Consider the following 13,159-nt stretch of genomic DNA (forward strand, 5'->3'; position numbering starts at 1 on the left):
ATTCAGGTACCTATTATGTATATGGCACTAAAAGGTACTTTAGTGATGTAAAAACTATAGCAACAAAATATCCTTGCCCTTAAAGACAGAAGTAAGCACAAGGTTGCAAAGAATTCAAAGAAAGTAACTACCTTTTCAAGGAGCATTCCCACTGTAAAACAGTAAACCTGTGACAAAAATTGAGATTTTGATGTATTACCAACTTATCAATAAACACATTAAATAAAAAGATGAGCTGGAAGATCTGAGAAGACATCCCTGAAGAAGGGAGAAGGTAGAGACAATATTTACAAAGGGAGACCACAACAATGGCACATGAACAAGTATGCAAGGCTTAGCCAGATACTGAGGTTTTGTGTAGGTTGATAAGGGGAGTTAGGACTGGAAACAGACTGTGGAGGTCCCTGAATGCCATACACAGATCTGCTTCCTACTGGCCCTGAAGCTGACCAAATATTTTAGCAATGATAAAAGCAGTTTCTTAATATGAGTATGTTACCGGGAGGTAGAAATAGAAAAGGCTGGAAACAAATAAGAGGTAGGCCACAACTACAGTTGATTCCTACCCATCTCTATTCTAACTTCATAATTCTTCTTGTTACTTTATAATTACTTTGAGGTACTGAGAAAACTCTAATACTCTGGGAGGTATTATGAGAACTTCTATGGAGAATCTGTCAATATTTTCTACATAAGTAAGGAATATCATTTATTAAATTCTACAAGCAACAATGTTTTTCACCTTGCAGCGTAGGCTGGAGCTAGCTGGTTGGGCTGGTTGTTATAAATATAGGAGAATTCTGTGAGCCAGTTGTTAAACTATTGGTAGCTCAAAAGGGGCCATAATATGCATTTTCACATCAAAGAAACTGGCAAACACTACAAGTCTTTTTTTTTTTTTTTTTTTGGCCAAGCCAGTTTATCAGCATACCATTACTTAATTCAAAGTCAGTAAATACTTATTACATATAAAATGCAGCTCTTCAGAAGAGACTGTTCACTGTAAGGCCAAAAGTAAAGCCTCATCTTCTCCTTGTTCTTTTCTCATAATACAAATGTTTTGCCTTTAAAAAACTAAAGGGTTAAAATACAATCATCTGAATTATGGAAGTCCCAAGAAAAGAAAATACTAACGTACTTTGCTGTGCTTAAAGAATAAAAATGCTACATTTAGATAGATTAATAAAAACTGTTTGAAACTGGTTTGTATCTTCAACAGCTGGAGGATGGTTGTTCTTCAGCCTTTGGATGAATGTAATTTAGGTGAAGAAGAGGTAAGCTGCCTTACATTAATGGGATAGTTGCAAGTTATGAAGTCTGCTTAATTTGACATTGAAGGAGCTAAAGGGAAACATAAACCCTTTAACTTCTACTGACTTTTTCTTTTCACTTATGAAAAGGATGTTAATTCAATTAGAAAAATGTTTCTGTGCAAATGACTGCAAAGTCAATAATGTATAAACATAAAGAATAAAGAAAAGCAAAAATAAAACATACCATTTGCTTATATGAGTTGTTGAGATGTTGAATTTATGTGAATATCTACATTCCTTCTCAATATTAATCATATTTTTCTGCATGAGGAGATTAGTCTTAATATTCAAGTCTATATTGCCATTTTCAAAATAATAGGGACAATTTGGCTTGTGAATTGAAAAATTTTGAACTTTGGAAAAGTAATGTGGCACACGTCATTTAATACTGATAGAGTCTAGGACAGTTCTTGTAATATTAATCAAACATTAATGTTTCTGTAGTAAAAAATTCAAAGTGAGATACTAAAAATAGCCTCACACCATTTCAGATCAGGCTGTGTCACCAAATGAAATTATAAGGAACTAGTTTTTTCAGATTTTTGGATTTTGGAATTGCAGGTAAGGGATTATGGACCTATATGGGTAAAATTACATTATGACAAGAACAATTTCAAGGAAAAATACTTTATAACCAAACTAATTCCAAGGTGATAGTCTCTAGAAGCAGTTTTATATAGAAGACACTAGGTTTCTGTCACATAACAATCTTTCTATGCCCAGTGGCCCTGTTTTTCAACCACTAAGATTTACCTTTTAATGCCCTTCCCTCTTCTAACATATTCTTGTCTAGTTCAGAATGATCCTAGCCTAGAAGTCCAAATTCTTAACACCATAACCAAAGCTGTAACCCAGGCTAGAACTACAGATACGTCATTCATTAAATTAATTCTGATTTATCTCAGATGATCAGTTTTCTCTTTGATGTTAACATGTTCCAAGAACAGTGTGCTCCATAACAGGCAATCAATAAAAATTCTGTTGAATGATTAAAACATTAGGACTATTTTATAAAAGCTGTGGCAAATGGAAAGCACTGTGAACCCATCTGTAATCTAAGTTTAGTCTTAAAACATAAACCAATAATAAAAAAAGTTTTTTAAAAAAGTTGACTCTCTTCTTCCAGAAATTTGAAGCTCATCTTATAACATTTGTTCTCTTAACTTACACAGAGAGCATTTATTTTAGTTTGCTTCCTATTGTTCTTTAGATGAAATATTTGAAACGTGTTCTCATATTTAAAAATGTTTCTGATAAAAGCAAAAGTTTTTATTTCTAATTCCAGATAGAAGACCTTTCTGATGAAGTCTTCTCCCTAAGACACAAAAAACACGAAGAGAGAGAGCAAGCCAGGTGGTCACTATGGGAACAAAGCAAGTGGCATAGAAGAAACAGCAGGCAGGTGTTATAAATTTACAACCCAAAACCATGGAATGCATGTGGAATGAACAAAGTTTCTGAATGAATTTTGGGGGAGACTACCAAAAAGGAAAACATAATAATGTAACATCAGCTATTTGTGCACTAGAGGTGAAACACTGAATATATTCTAAATATAACTGGGCTAATTACATGATGATGAAATCAGTTGCTGTATTTTATTGCACTCTATTCTTATGTTGTCAGCCGCAGGAATAGATTTAACTAGAAATTAATACGAAAATTCACTTTTTATATAAAGTAGGTCATTTCAATCTACTGTAACAGTGGACCTAACACTGGGGACTAGATTCAGTTAATCCAGTTTAATCATAACTACTTCAAAAATATTTTTCTTTAAAAAAATTTCTCAAGAAACCTGTCCAGTCTAAAAAGCAAATAATCTAATACTTTTAAAAACACAAAGACTTTGAGGGGAGAGTGTACAGATCATAGACATAATTAGTAATAACATATTTGAGAGAATCCCTGGTATTTTATATTTACATTTGGTTATTTTTATAAAGCCAAAACTCAAAAAGCAAGATCATGTGAAGTCTGGTAGTTACTTGAGGTAAGGGGTAGCTCTCATTTAATTAGTATCATTAAAATACATTTCTCTGTTTAGGTCTTAAGATTATCCAGATCTCTGTAGATCCTTGTTCCAAGATTTTTCCTAACATGAGAGATGTGAGATTCTGGAATTCTCATCTTTGTTCACATTCCAGGGACAACTTTCCAGAAGTACAGAAGAAAATGTGAATTGAGTCCTTAATGGATGATATTACAATAATTATAGAATTCCCTGGGAACTCAAAGATTGTAAGGGTCAAATAATTGCCCCTTCTTGTTTTCAAAAAACAAAAGCATACCAAATAAAACACTACTATAAGTTGGCAAAATATTTCATTTCATAGTTATCTGACCTTTTGAGATATGAAAATAATAGCATCAGGAAGATCACATGAACTTTTAAAAATCTGTTTAAATAAAAGCTACTAAGTTAACATGACTTAACGATAACTTAATGTTCATAAAATGTTAAGACCTCGAGAAATAACAAATAATTATATATTTTCTTTTCTTGTCAGAACTTACAGTAAAAATGTTGAAGGACAGGACTTGCTTTTGAAAGAATACCCTAATGACTCTAGTAGCAGTCAGCAATGCACTACTGAAAGTCCTCTTGAGTTTCCTTCAGAGAGCCAAGGTCTGTGTGCACAGGGCTCACCTTCTTTAAATGAAAGTCAAGAAATGAAGGTAAGTGTAATATATGACTAAACTTCTAAACTTTCTTTTAAATGCCTTTTAACTTTTTTTTACTTGTTTGTAGAAATTGCTTATTGCAAATTAAGTTTCATCGTTACATAAATTCGGTAAGACAATTCAGTAGAGAATGCTGGGTACAAATCAGGAGATCTGTATTCCAGTAGTCTAGTTCCATCACTAACTATAACCACTTTTTGTGTAACGTGTCAGTACCAATTTCCATCTACTCATTTATCTGCCAGGAAATGGGGACACCATCGATGTTTCCTCACAAAACAAATCTGATTAATGGAGAAAAGCACCTCGTACACACTAAATGTTAGCTGCTATTTCTCTTAATCCTCTTACAAAAGGTTTTTACTTGTTCCCCAGTAGATCCAGTCCCCACCTCAAGGTGAGAATTTTCTAACACTGCAGTACCCATAAAGTTTGTGCACCTTTCTTCATAAACAGATGTTGAAAAAGAAGAACCAGATCTAGAATGGAGAGAGTGGAGACTATAGAAATTAATAGGCAAGTTGTAGGAAGCTCAGGAAAGAAAAAGTCAATAGATATCTGTAATAATGATGGAATGAAAATGAAGATATTTAAGTAGAAGCAGATCAAACTTAATACTTTCCCAAAGTTCTCTTAGGCTGAAAATGAAGACCAATGCCCTATGACAGCATTTTCTCTTCTTGGCAGAGGCTGAGTAAAGCAATAATTCCCAAAGGTCACTTAATTCTCAGCACGTTCCATTTTGAGTTGAGATATTTAGGTCCAAATAAAAATTTGTACATTTATGTGCTAAAAGAACAGAATAACAGTAATTACAAAATTGACATTTACAGATTACTTGACGTGTGAATTTAAACAAAATAAATTAGTTGAAACTTAACTGAAAATGTTTCCCCTTTCAGTCTTTGTGCTGGGAACTACGGGCTTTTCCGCTGAAGGATGAAGACACAGCAGCCTTATTATACCAAGATGAAAAAAAGGATCAGATTGAAAGGTCAAACACAGCTTTCCATGATGAAATCTTTTGTACCAGTGCACCAGAGAATGTACACCATCCAAAAAAGCAGTCAGATGGAATGGAAGAGTATAAAACCTTTTGTCTAGGACTCACTAATGTTAAAAAATATAGGTGACAGGGAACAGGTTAAGAAAACTATGTAAGTGAAGTGAAGTGAAGACAGGAGGAAAAAAAGCCCTGTTCTGGATCTCTCACCACTCTGGTCACAATTCCAGAATCAGAGCATGTACTACTGCATGTATTAATCTTTTATTCTGTTTATGAAACAGGCAAGATAAGTCTCTTTTTCCTTCTTGAACCACAGGAGTAATTAGCTTTTCACCTACAGACAAGTGCTAGTCATTTGTGTTTATCATGCAAATTACAAGCACCAAGATATTAACTGCTGCAATTTTATGTCAAATCATATTAGTGGGTAATTTTTAAGACTATAAACCCACACATACATACATATATATACACACACAAACCTGTGTGTCAGATGACAGCTGTTCTTTTTCCTATACACATGGTAATTCATTGAAATTGCCTCTGAAATATATTAGAATATACAAATACTTGTGTATAGAATATATCACATATGCACACACATACATAGTTTTTAAAAAAACACTGTCAATGACTCACTCCACTTGAATATGTATGTATGAACTACCCTATGAAAATATAAACTGCAGTGTATATAAAGCGTGGGTTTCCACTGATAAAAGATATCTAAAAGTCTTGACCATGGAGAGGGAGGGTTTTTTTGTTTTTTTTTTTAACATGTTTAACCAATAGTAGAAGTTATTTATGGAAACTGTTACACAAGATAACACAATACTCCTTTTTTCGAAATCACTGGTATCTGTTAGACTAACGCCTAACAGAATAAGACAAGGAAATTAGAATTAAATATTGATTCATTTTAAATCTATCACATCTTTGGAAACTCAACTTGCATTTTATCTACTTTATGTATCTTAGAAAGACAAGACACCAATTTAAAATGAGCAACAAACAGAAAAGTCCCATCAGTCTAAAATTTTTTAAATGGTTGTATTTCTAGCTAACTAGCTAGAAATTAGTAATTCTTGCTAGAATTAGTAATTAAATGGAATTACTAATTGCTAGCTAATGTAGAAATATTGCATATTTCTAGCTAATTTGGTCATTCCTTGCCATAGCTTATTCTATTCAAAGGAACATCTATTCTTACTTGCATCCTAGATTGAGAATTAAATTTTTTCAAATTTTTAAAATGAAAAGTGTACATTCAGGAAAATTCCTTTTGAAGCTACTATACCATTTTTTCCTATATGAAAGTTGAGGAAAATTTATATGAATCACTTTTTGTCATATAAAAAAGATTAGTCAAGTTGTAGTGCCCATATACGTGAAAATCCTGGCCATCTGGCCTAGTCTGTGGGATTTGACACTAAGTTTTTGTTAGGGACTGGAAACTGGTCCCTTTAAAGGGGGGAAAAATTCAAATTCAGTACTGACAAACTTTTGCTTGTAGTTTTACTGTACATTTATTTTTAAAGAAAAAGAAAACAAAAGCCAGACAAACTCAAGTTGTCCAGGCAAATAAACTCAAATCTTTGTTACGTCTGATATTATAATCTTCTATGTAAATTTTTTAATTAAAGTTATTTCTAAATGCCTTGTGTTGTTTGATTTGATCAAATGCCACCTATTCACGACACAAACCTTTCCTAAGCCAAAATAAAAACAAACATTGAGAAACAAATTGTAGTATAGGAAAAAGCTAAGCAAGCTCTATTCTGTACACGTTAACATTCTTATTTTTCGAAACTTATTTCTCAAAACTCACAGGAGCTTCAACAAGTTTAATGATACTGGTCCTATTATTTCTTGCCATATTTATTACATAGCAAGAGTATTTACAAGATGAAGTAGCTGACATTATTTGTAGTCTCTGTATAATTTAGAACACAGTTATCAATATTTAGTTTATGGGTTAACTCTGTACCCTGTCACCTCTTAGCCTACCTGGTCTTTCTTGGAATAAAGTATACATCCTTGAGGTCAAGATCCATAGTTCCAGAATATTCTCAGCCATCTGGTTCTGCTACAGGTTAAAATCAGATGAAATAAGACAATGTTAAGTAAAAGAAGCTTCTTTTGTCTAACATACCTCCCAAAGGCTCCATTTGTAAAAAGAGAACAGACCAGAAATCCTATGCTTTACTGGATCCTTTCTATGGTACCAGCCTATTGCTGAACTTTAATTTCTTCATTTGTAAGATGGGGACAAAAATTCCTGTCCTACAACTTACAGGAGTGATTTATAGATTTACTGAGACTACAAGAAAATACTTTATAACTCACAAAACTTAAATTTATATAATGCTAGCCACTTTGTATCGAGCATCCTCTAATCGAGGAACAGTACTGGAAGCATTACATATATGTTACCTCTTTTAATCCTCAACACAACTCTGCATGGTTGTGATGATTACATTCAACATATAAACGAGTTATCAGAACTGCAACAAAGTGAAAAAAAGTTGCTAAGGTCAAATAGGCTACAAAGGGGGCAGAGTCAGGATTCTACCCAATATTACTTCCAAATACAGGCTTCCTCTTCCTTTCTACTCAGAGTTAACACAGCAGCATTATTTAATGTCTTTAAGACTAGTGAGTGAGATTAAGAAACCCAGGGGTGGGGAGGAATCAACGAATAACCTGCTCAAAGAAAACACTGATAAAATCCATGCTTGAATTTTAGAACCCTTGGGCTTCATACATTGTTTTTATAGCCTTTATGAATCAAGTATAAAGTGAAAAGTGAAAAATAAAAATTTCAGATGCAATAATATGGTATGCCAACCCACACAAACATATTTTTAAGTTCCAGTCTACTCATATTATCAAGCGTAAAAACAAATCACAACTGACACAAAATAAGAAAAACATAGGACTTCCTCTGATTTTGGAAAAACAGCAAAATATTCTGTTTTGAAATACAGAAAGTTTTTTTCATAGTAGCTACTATGCCCTCCTTAGGCATTAAGACATATTTCTGTTTCTAACTTTAATATAGCCGTATTTTTACTCTTTATAAAAATTAAGTCTCCCAGTAAAAACAGGGTATTTCGCACTAATTTTTAAATTGCATCTCTAAAAATGTAGTTATACACACCAATTTCTAACCTCTTAGAACATTCTGCACAATAGATTTTAATTAGTGGAATGAATAATTGCTCAGAAAAGCAGCACTGCCTCAACTGCAATATTATTTGGTAGTCAATATTACTGTTTTCTAGTAAACGAAGATTTCATGAGCAGAAAACATTGCGCTCCTTGTGGTTTCATCGATCAAGAGAACGTTTCTGAGCGGCTTCTGAGCAAACATTTCTTAACAGGTTGATCACAGATCTCGGGTCTTCACTCCTCATAATGGCACTGCCAGACACAATCATGTTAGCTCCTGCCTGGAAGAAGTAAACATTTAGGTTATGCCTCAAAGGAAGATGCAGAAGAGCCTAAAACAGAATTCCTGGACTAGAGTTTCTACCCTTGCATCTGTCAACACTTTATCTGTACAAAAGCTGCTTTGAGAAAAGCAGACTTAAGCAATATAAATCAATGAGGAAAGAAGTTAAAATGTTCACAAATGAGCACATGAAATTATTTTTAAATGTGTCTAAGAAATCATCGAACTTTTTGGTAAACCAACTCTAGATAAACTATGCGGTATCTTTGCTAATATTTATATAAGGTTTAAAACCCTTTAATCCTCAATTCTATAAAGGTATTTTCCAATATATACCACTGCCTTCACAGATACAAAAAAAAAATACTTTTAATATTTGAATTATTTACATAAGTTTGAGATAGTCTGAAAGGACAAATATTGCTAAATTGTGAAACTATCCATATATATGGCAACATCAAGTTGAAATAATTTCTCATTTTTATGTCAGATGCTTCACTGCATTCCAGAATGGTCTTGAGGTGGCTTAAAAAAGATTTTTAAGACAATATTTTTAATGTGAAAACAAATCAAAAAGAAAAGCAAATAAGATGGGTCCAAATTTAGCTCTGAGCTTCTGAGGATTTGACTCAGGAAACTCACTCTGTTATGTGATTCACTGCTAAAAGAAAGGGTGAGAAGGGAGAGAACCACAGACAGAAAAATTTCTCCAATGAGACGCTGTCACTTTTGACAGAGCATTACACCTCCAACAACATTTTTCACAGAAATTATAAAATGAGTTTTACAGGGTTACCACTTAACATGTCTCTTCATTTAAGCAGGAATAGCATTACAGCAAAGCACAGTTCAGTAAAAAGCCATACCACAAGGCCTCAAAAGGATATGTGCTCACTACTAATCATCTGGCCAGCCCCTCTTCCATAAACCTATCACTGCCAAACAGTGATAGGTATGTATCAAGCCGGTAAGTTATACAAGTTGGAAGTGAATATACATTGCACTGCTGAACAAAAGCACGCCATGTAAGCTCTAATCACCCACAGTGGTACAGGAAGTGCTGACATCCTCTTACGAAGCTCAAGTGCCTAAGCTAAGCTAGCAACCTGAAGGAGGAAAAAAAACCAAACAAACAACAACTTATATCACATCTACATAGAGGGCCAAAGGGGTGTTTAGATAGGGCCAAACTGGTATCAGGCCTAAATTTTCATCAAAAAATGGTCCAGTCAGTTGTCAGAAGGGACAATTTAACTAATACACCTAGGTTCTAAAGAAAAACATAACAAGGAGGTATCTTTTCTTCTCTATTTTAGAAAAATTTCTCACTCCAAGACTCTGGTATTTAATGATCTTCCAAAGGGCTGGCATTCAATATACTTTTTTCAAAAAAGAACTTTCTTCATCATTATTGAGATAACCAGAATTTACTATTTAACAATTTATGTGATTTTAGAATATTCACTTATTGTTTTTAATTTTAATAATTCTGCTTTTGAACAAAAAACACTTTTCCAAGAAAGAAAGTCAATTTAAGAAATGTAAGGGATATCTCTTTGGCCCAGAATACAATGTCCTGGAGATTATATTTGACATAAAATTGGTCTAATCACAGTGGAGCAGCAGTCTCACCTCCGCACATTTATGGACAGTGTCGGGACCTACTCCACCATCGACCTCTATATCCAAAGATGGGAACTGGGTCCTCAACCAGTGAACCTAGATATACATGAGGAAATAAGTAACTCCTAAAGTGGATATGTGGGGGAAAAAAACAACCAAAAAATCAAACAGACAATATTAGCCATTAAAACTCCAAATGTCTCCAATAGTATCTATATCAATACAAAACATTATTGGGGAAAACTTGCTTTTTAATGTGCTGAAACAAATTAAGTTTTATAAAACAAGCTTTGTTTTGTTTGGCAAGTGGTGTTAAATTTGTCATGGCTTTGCAGAGATTATACTTCATGGAAACAAGATAAAGACAAATGTTCATTATTTGATGAAAACTCTTAAGAGATCTAAAGGTTACAGAGATAACAGTTTCAAAACAGGATTTCAAGATAAAGGTGTAATATCTTTTCTGATTTCCAAAATCTAACTCAGTGTTTATCATACTGTATCACAATGATGTGTAGGCATCCCTGTCTCCTCACCTTTGGAACAGGACGTGTAAATACGTCTTGTTACTATATGCTTACTGAGTGAACACATAAAAGCCTCAACCAGAATCAATTACTTCTTTTACCTTTGGCATCATATCTTCCATGAATTTCTGCCCTCCAAACCCAGGTTCCACCGTCATAACCAAGGCCATATCTATTTGGTTAGCCCATGGTGCCAAATACTCAACCGTAGTTCCTGGTTTGATGGCAAGGCCAACCTGTAACAGAGACAAATTTGCTGCATCACATTAACAATTATTTCCATATTATATTATTGTGGCATATGAGGCCCGGTAGAAATATCTATTCTTATAAAAAGGTTCCAAAAGGCAGTAACTTTTAGAAAACATTAACAGAATATATAAATCCTATCTGACAAACTCTGGCTTCATAGCAGAAGAACAGCTGCTTATGCCAGGTCTTCTTTACCTATCATTTCCTATTTTCCACAAAATCTTCCAAACTCTGAGAGTGAAAGCATAAAACATTACAGTTATCACTGACATCTTACTTTCATCCCATTCTCCCGAATATCTTTAATCAAAGCTCCTGGGTTCTCAGTAGCCTCAAGATGAAAGGTGTATTGATTGGCTCCTGCTACAGCCATTGGCTTTACCCATTGTTCCGGCCTGGACACCATCATGTGCATGTCTGGAAAGAAAAGACACACCTCCTAAATATTACTGAAAGGAAACTACCTGGGTCATATTATTGAAGCAAGCCCACCACAGTTTGTGCCATTTCGGATATAAACTCTTCTGGCCTCACAAGAATTGTTATTTAAATAGTTATATTTCAGTATAGGTAGTTTCACTTTGTCCTGAAGACAAGATTTTGGTTTAATTCATTTACAAAAAACATTTATTCACAAAAACTGCTGTATGTGAAAAGTAACAACTAAAAATCAGGAAACCCAGGTTCAGGAAATGTCACTCGAAAAAACTTAAAAGGAGCCCTATTATCTATGCAGACTTGTTTCCTCTAAGAAAGCTAAATTAAGTGATTCTTTCCATTTATTCTTTTGACCAACAATTACTGAATACTTATTGCATCGTTACCTTCTATAGGGCCCTAGGAATAGACCACAAAACAGATGAAAATCTCTGCTGTCATGGGGATTACATTCTCAGTGGGAGACACAAACAATAAACAAAATAAGTAAGTAAAACACATACTAGGTTGGCTGTTAATAAGGCCAGTGTGGCTGAGGTAGGGGGTGTACCAGGAGAGTAGATGAGGTCAGAGAGGCATGCAGTGAGGAGAGACAACACAGTGTTCTTCAGGCCATCGGATTTTAGTCCAAATGACATGAGAGAAATACCACAGGATTATGAGTGAAGAAATGACAAGATCTGACTGAGGAGTCTACTACGGCAAAAACCCAGGTGAGAAACGATGAGACAGCAATTGAGGATGGCAAAAAGAGGTAGGATTCTGACAGTGTTCTGAAGGTACGACCAAGAGGAGTTGCTGAGGGAGCAGAGCTGGAGGGTGAAAAGAAACTCAGGACGGTGCCAAGGATTTTGAACTCAGCAACTAGAAGAACAGAACTGCCATTAACTGGGAGGCAGAAGACTGTGGGAGAAGGAACAGATTTAGGGGGAAGGACATGTAGACGAAAAGAAGCCTGACTTTCGTCCTGATTCTAAAGCTCAATTCATACAAATGGGTAAGGGGAAAATGGGCATGGCCTTCTTACAGATTTCGACTTAAAACGTAATAGCATTTCAAAAGAAGGAGAGGACAGCTTTAAAGAGGCTAAACCAAGAAAGAACCCTGTGAAGAATCACATGCTGGAGAGATGGTAGGGAGCAAAGCTTTTGATTTTTTCTGTTTTGCTAGAGGAAGCACATTTCTGACTTAGCTAAGTTATATTTAAGAAAAGAATTCTATTATTCCAGAACTCAACCAAGATTATAAAATGCAATAAAGCTTTAAAAAAATTTCAGGACAGGAGTATACAGTCTGACTACTGAAGCCAAGAATGACATTTATATTTCCAAACTAGCAAAAGTAATTAAATTAGAACATGTTTTAATAGGTAAAACTTTATTCTTAAAAAAACGTATTTAATCTGATGTTCAGGACAGGAGTATACAGTCTGACTACTGAAGCCAAGAATGACATTTATATTTCCAAACTTACAAAAGTAATTAAATTAGAACATGTTTTAATAGGTAAAACTTTATTCTTAAAAAAACGTATTTAATCTGATATTTCTTATTTCTTTGTATTATAAAAAAGGAAAAGTCAATCTGGTTTAAAATATCTAATTTACTCACTCCTTAAGTTACCAGACTAAGTCATCCTTATTCAATCTCTAGCATGCAGTATCCTCTAGAAACTCTCTCTGAAGAATCTCAATGTTCAAGAAGTCACTGGTGGGCCGGCCCGGTGGCGCACTGCTACAGTGCGCCACTTGGGAGTGCGGTGGCACTCCCGCCGAGGGTTCGGATCCCACATACAGACCGGCTCCCGCTCACTGGCTGAGCGAGGTGCGGGAGCAACGCCGAGGTTTGCAATCCCGTTGCCG

The 13,159-nt window shown here is 34.6% G+C and overlaps 2 protein-coding genes across 5 annotated transcripts in view; one reads left to right on the forward strand and one right to left on the reverse strand.

Moving 5' to 3' along the window:
- The window catches only part of KANSL1L (KAT8 regulatory NSL complex subunit 1-like), a 129,047-nt gene extending 122,385 nt beyond the window's left edge, over positions 1–6,662 (forward strand). For all 3 annotated transcript variants that reach the window (XM_008570408.1, XM_008570407.1, XM_008570409.1), the window contains 4 exons: positions 1,220–1,274; positions 2,599–2,711; positions 3,824–3,992; positions 4,901–6,662. In XM_008570408.1, the coding sequence (XP_008568630.1) occupies positions 1,220–1,274; positions 2,599–2,711; positions 3,824–3,992; positions 4,901–5,131 (568 nt within the window). In that variant the 3' untranslated portion in view covers positions 5,132–6,662. The remainder of the gene's footprint in view (positions 1–1,219; positions 1,275–2,598; positions 2,712–3,823; positions 3,993–4,900) is intronic.
- Positions 6,663–7,739: 1,077 nt separating this feature from the next.
- RPE (ribulose-5-phosphate-3-epimerase) overlaps positions 7,740–13,159 on the reverse strand; it is a 14,639-nt gene continuing 9,219 nt past the window's right edge. The window contains exons 3-6 of one of the 2 annotated variants that reach the window (XM_008570405.1): positions 11,138–11,277; positions 10,710–10,844; positions 10,091–10,177; positions 7,740–8,456 (exon numbers count right to left, since the gene is read on the reverse strand). In XM_008570405.1, the coding sequence (XP_008568627.1) occupies positions 8,334–8,456; positions 10,091–10,177; positions 10,710–10,844; positions 11,138–11,277 (485 nt within the window). In that variant the 3' untranslated portion in view covers positions 7,740–8,333. The remainder of the gene's footprint in view (positions 8,457–10,090; positions 10,178–10,709; positions 10,845–11,137; positions 11,278–13,159) is intronic. The other variant, XM_008570406.1, reaches the window with a different exon arrangement.

This window comes from Galeopterus variegatus, unplaced genomic scaffold (assembly GCF_000696425.1).
Source record: "Galeopterus variegatus unplaced genomic scaffold, G_variegatus-3.0.2 Scaffold600, whole genome shotgun sequence".
NCBI lineage: Eukaryota > Metazoa > Chordata > Mammalia > Dermoptera > Cynocephalidae > Galeopterus > Galeopterus variegatus.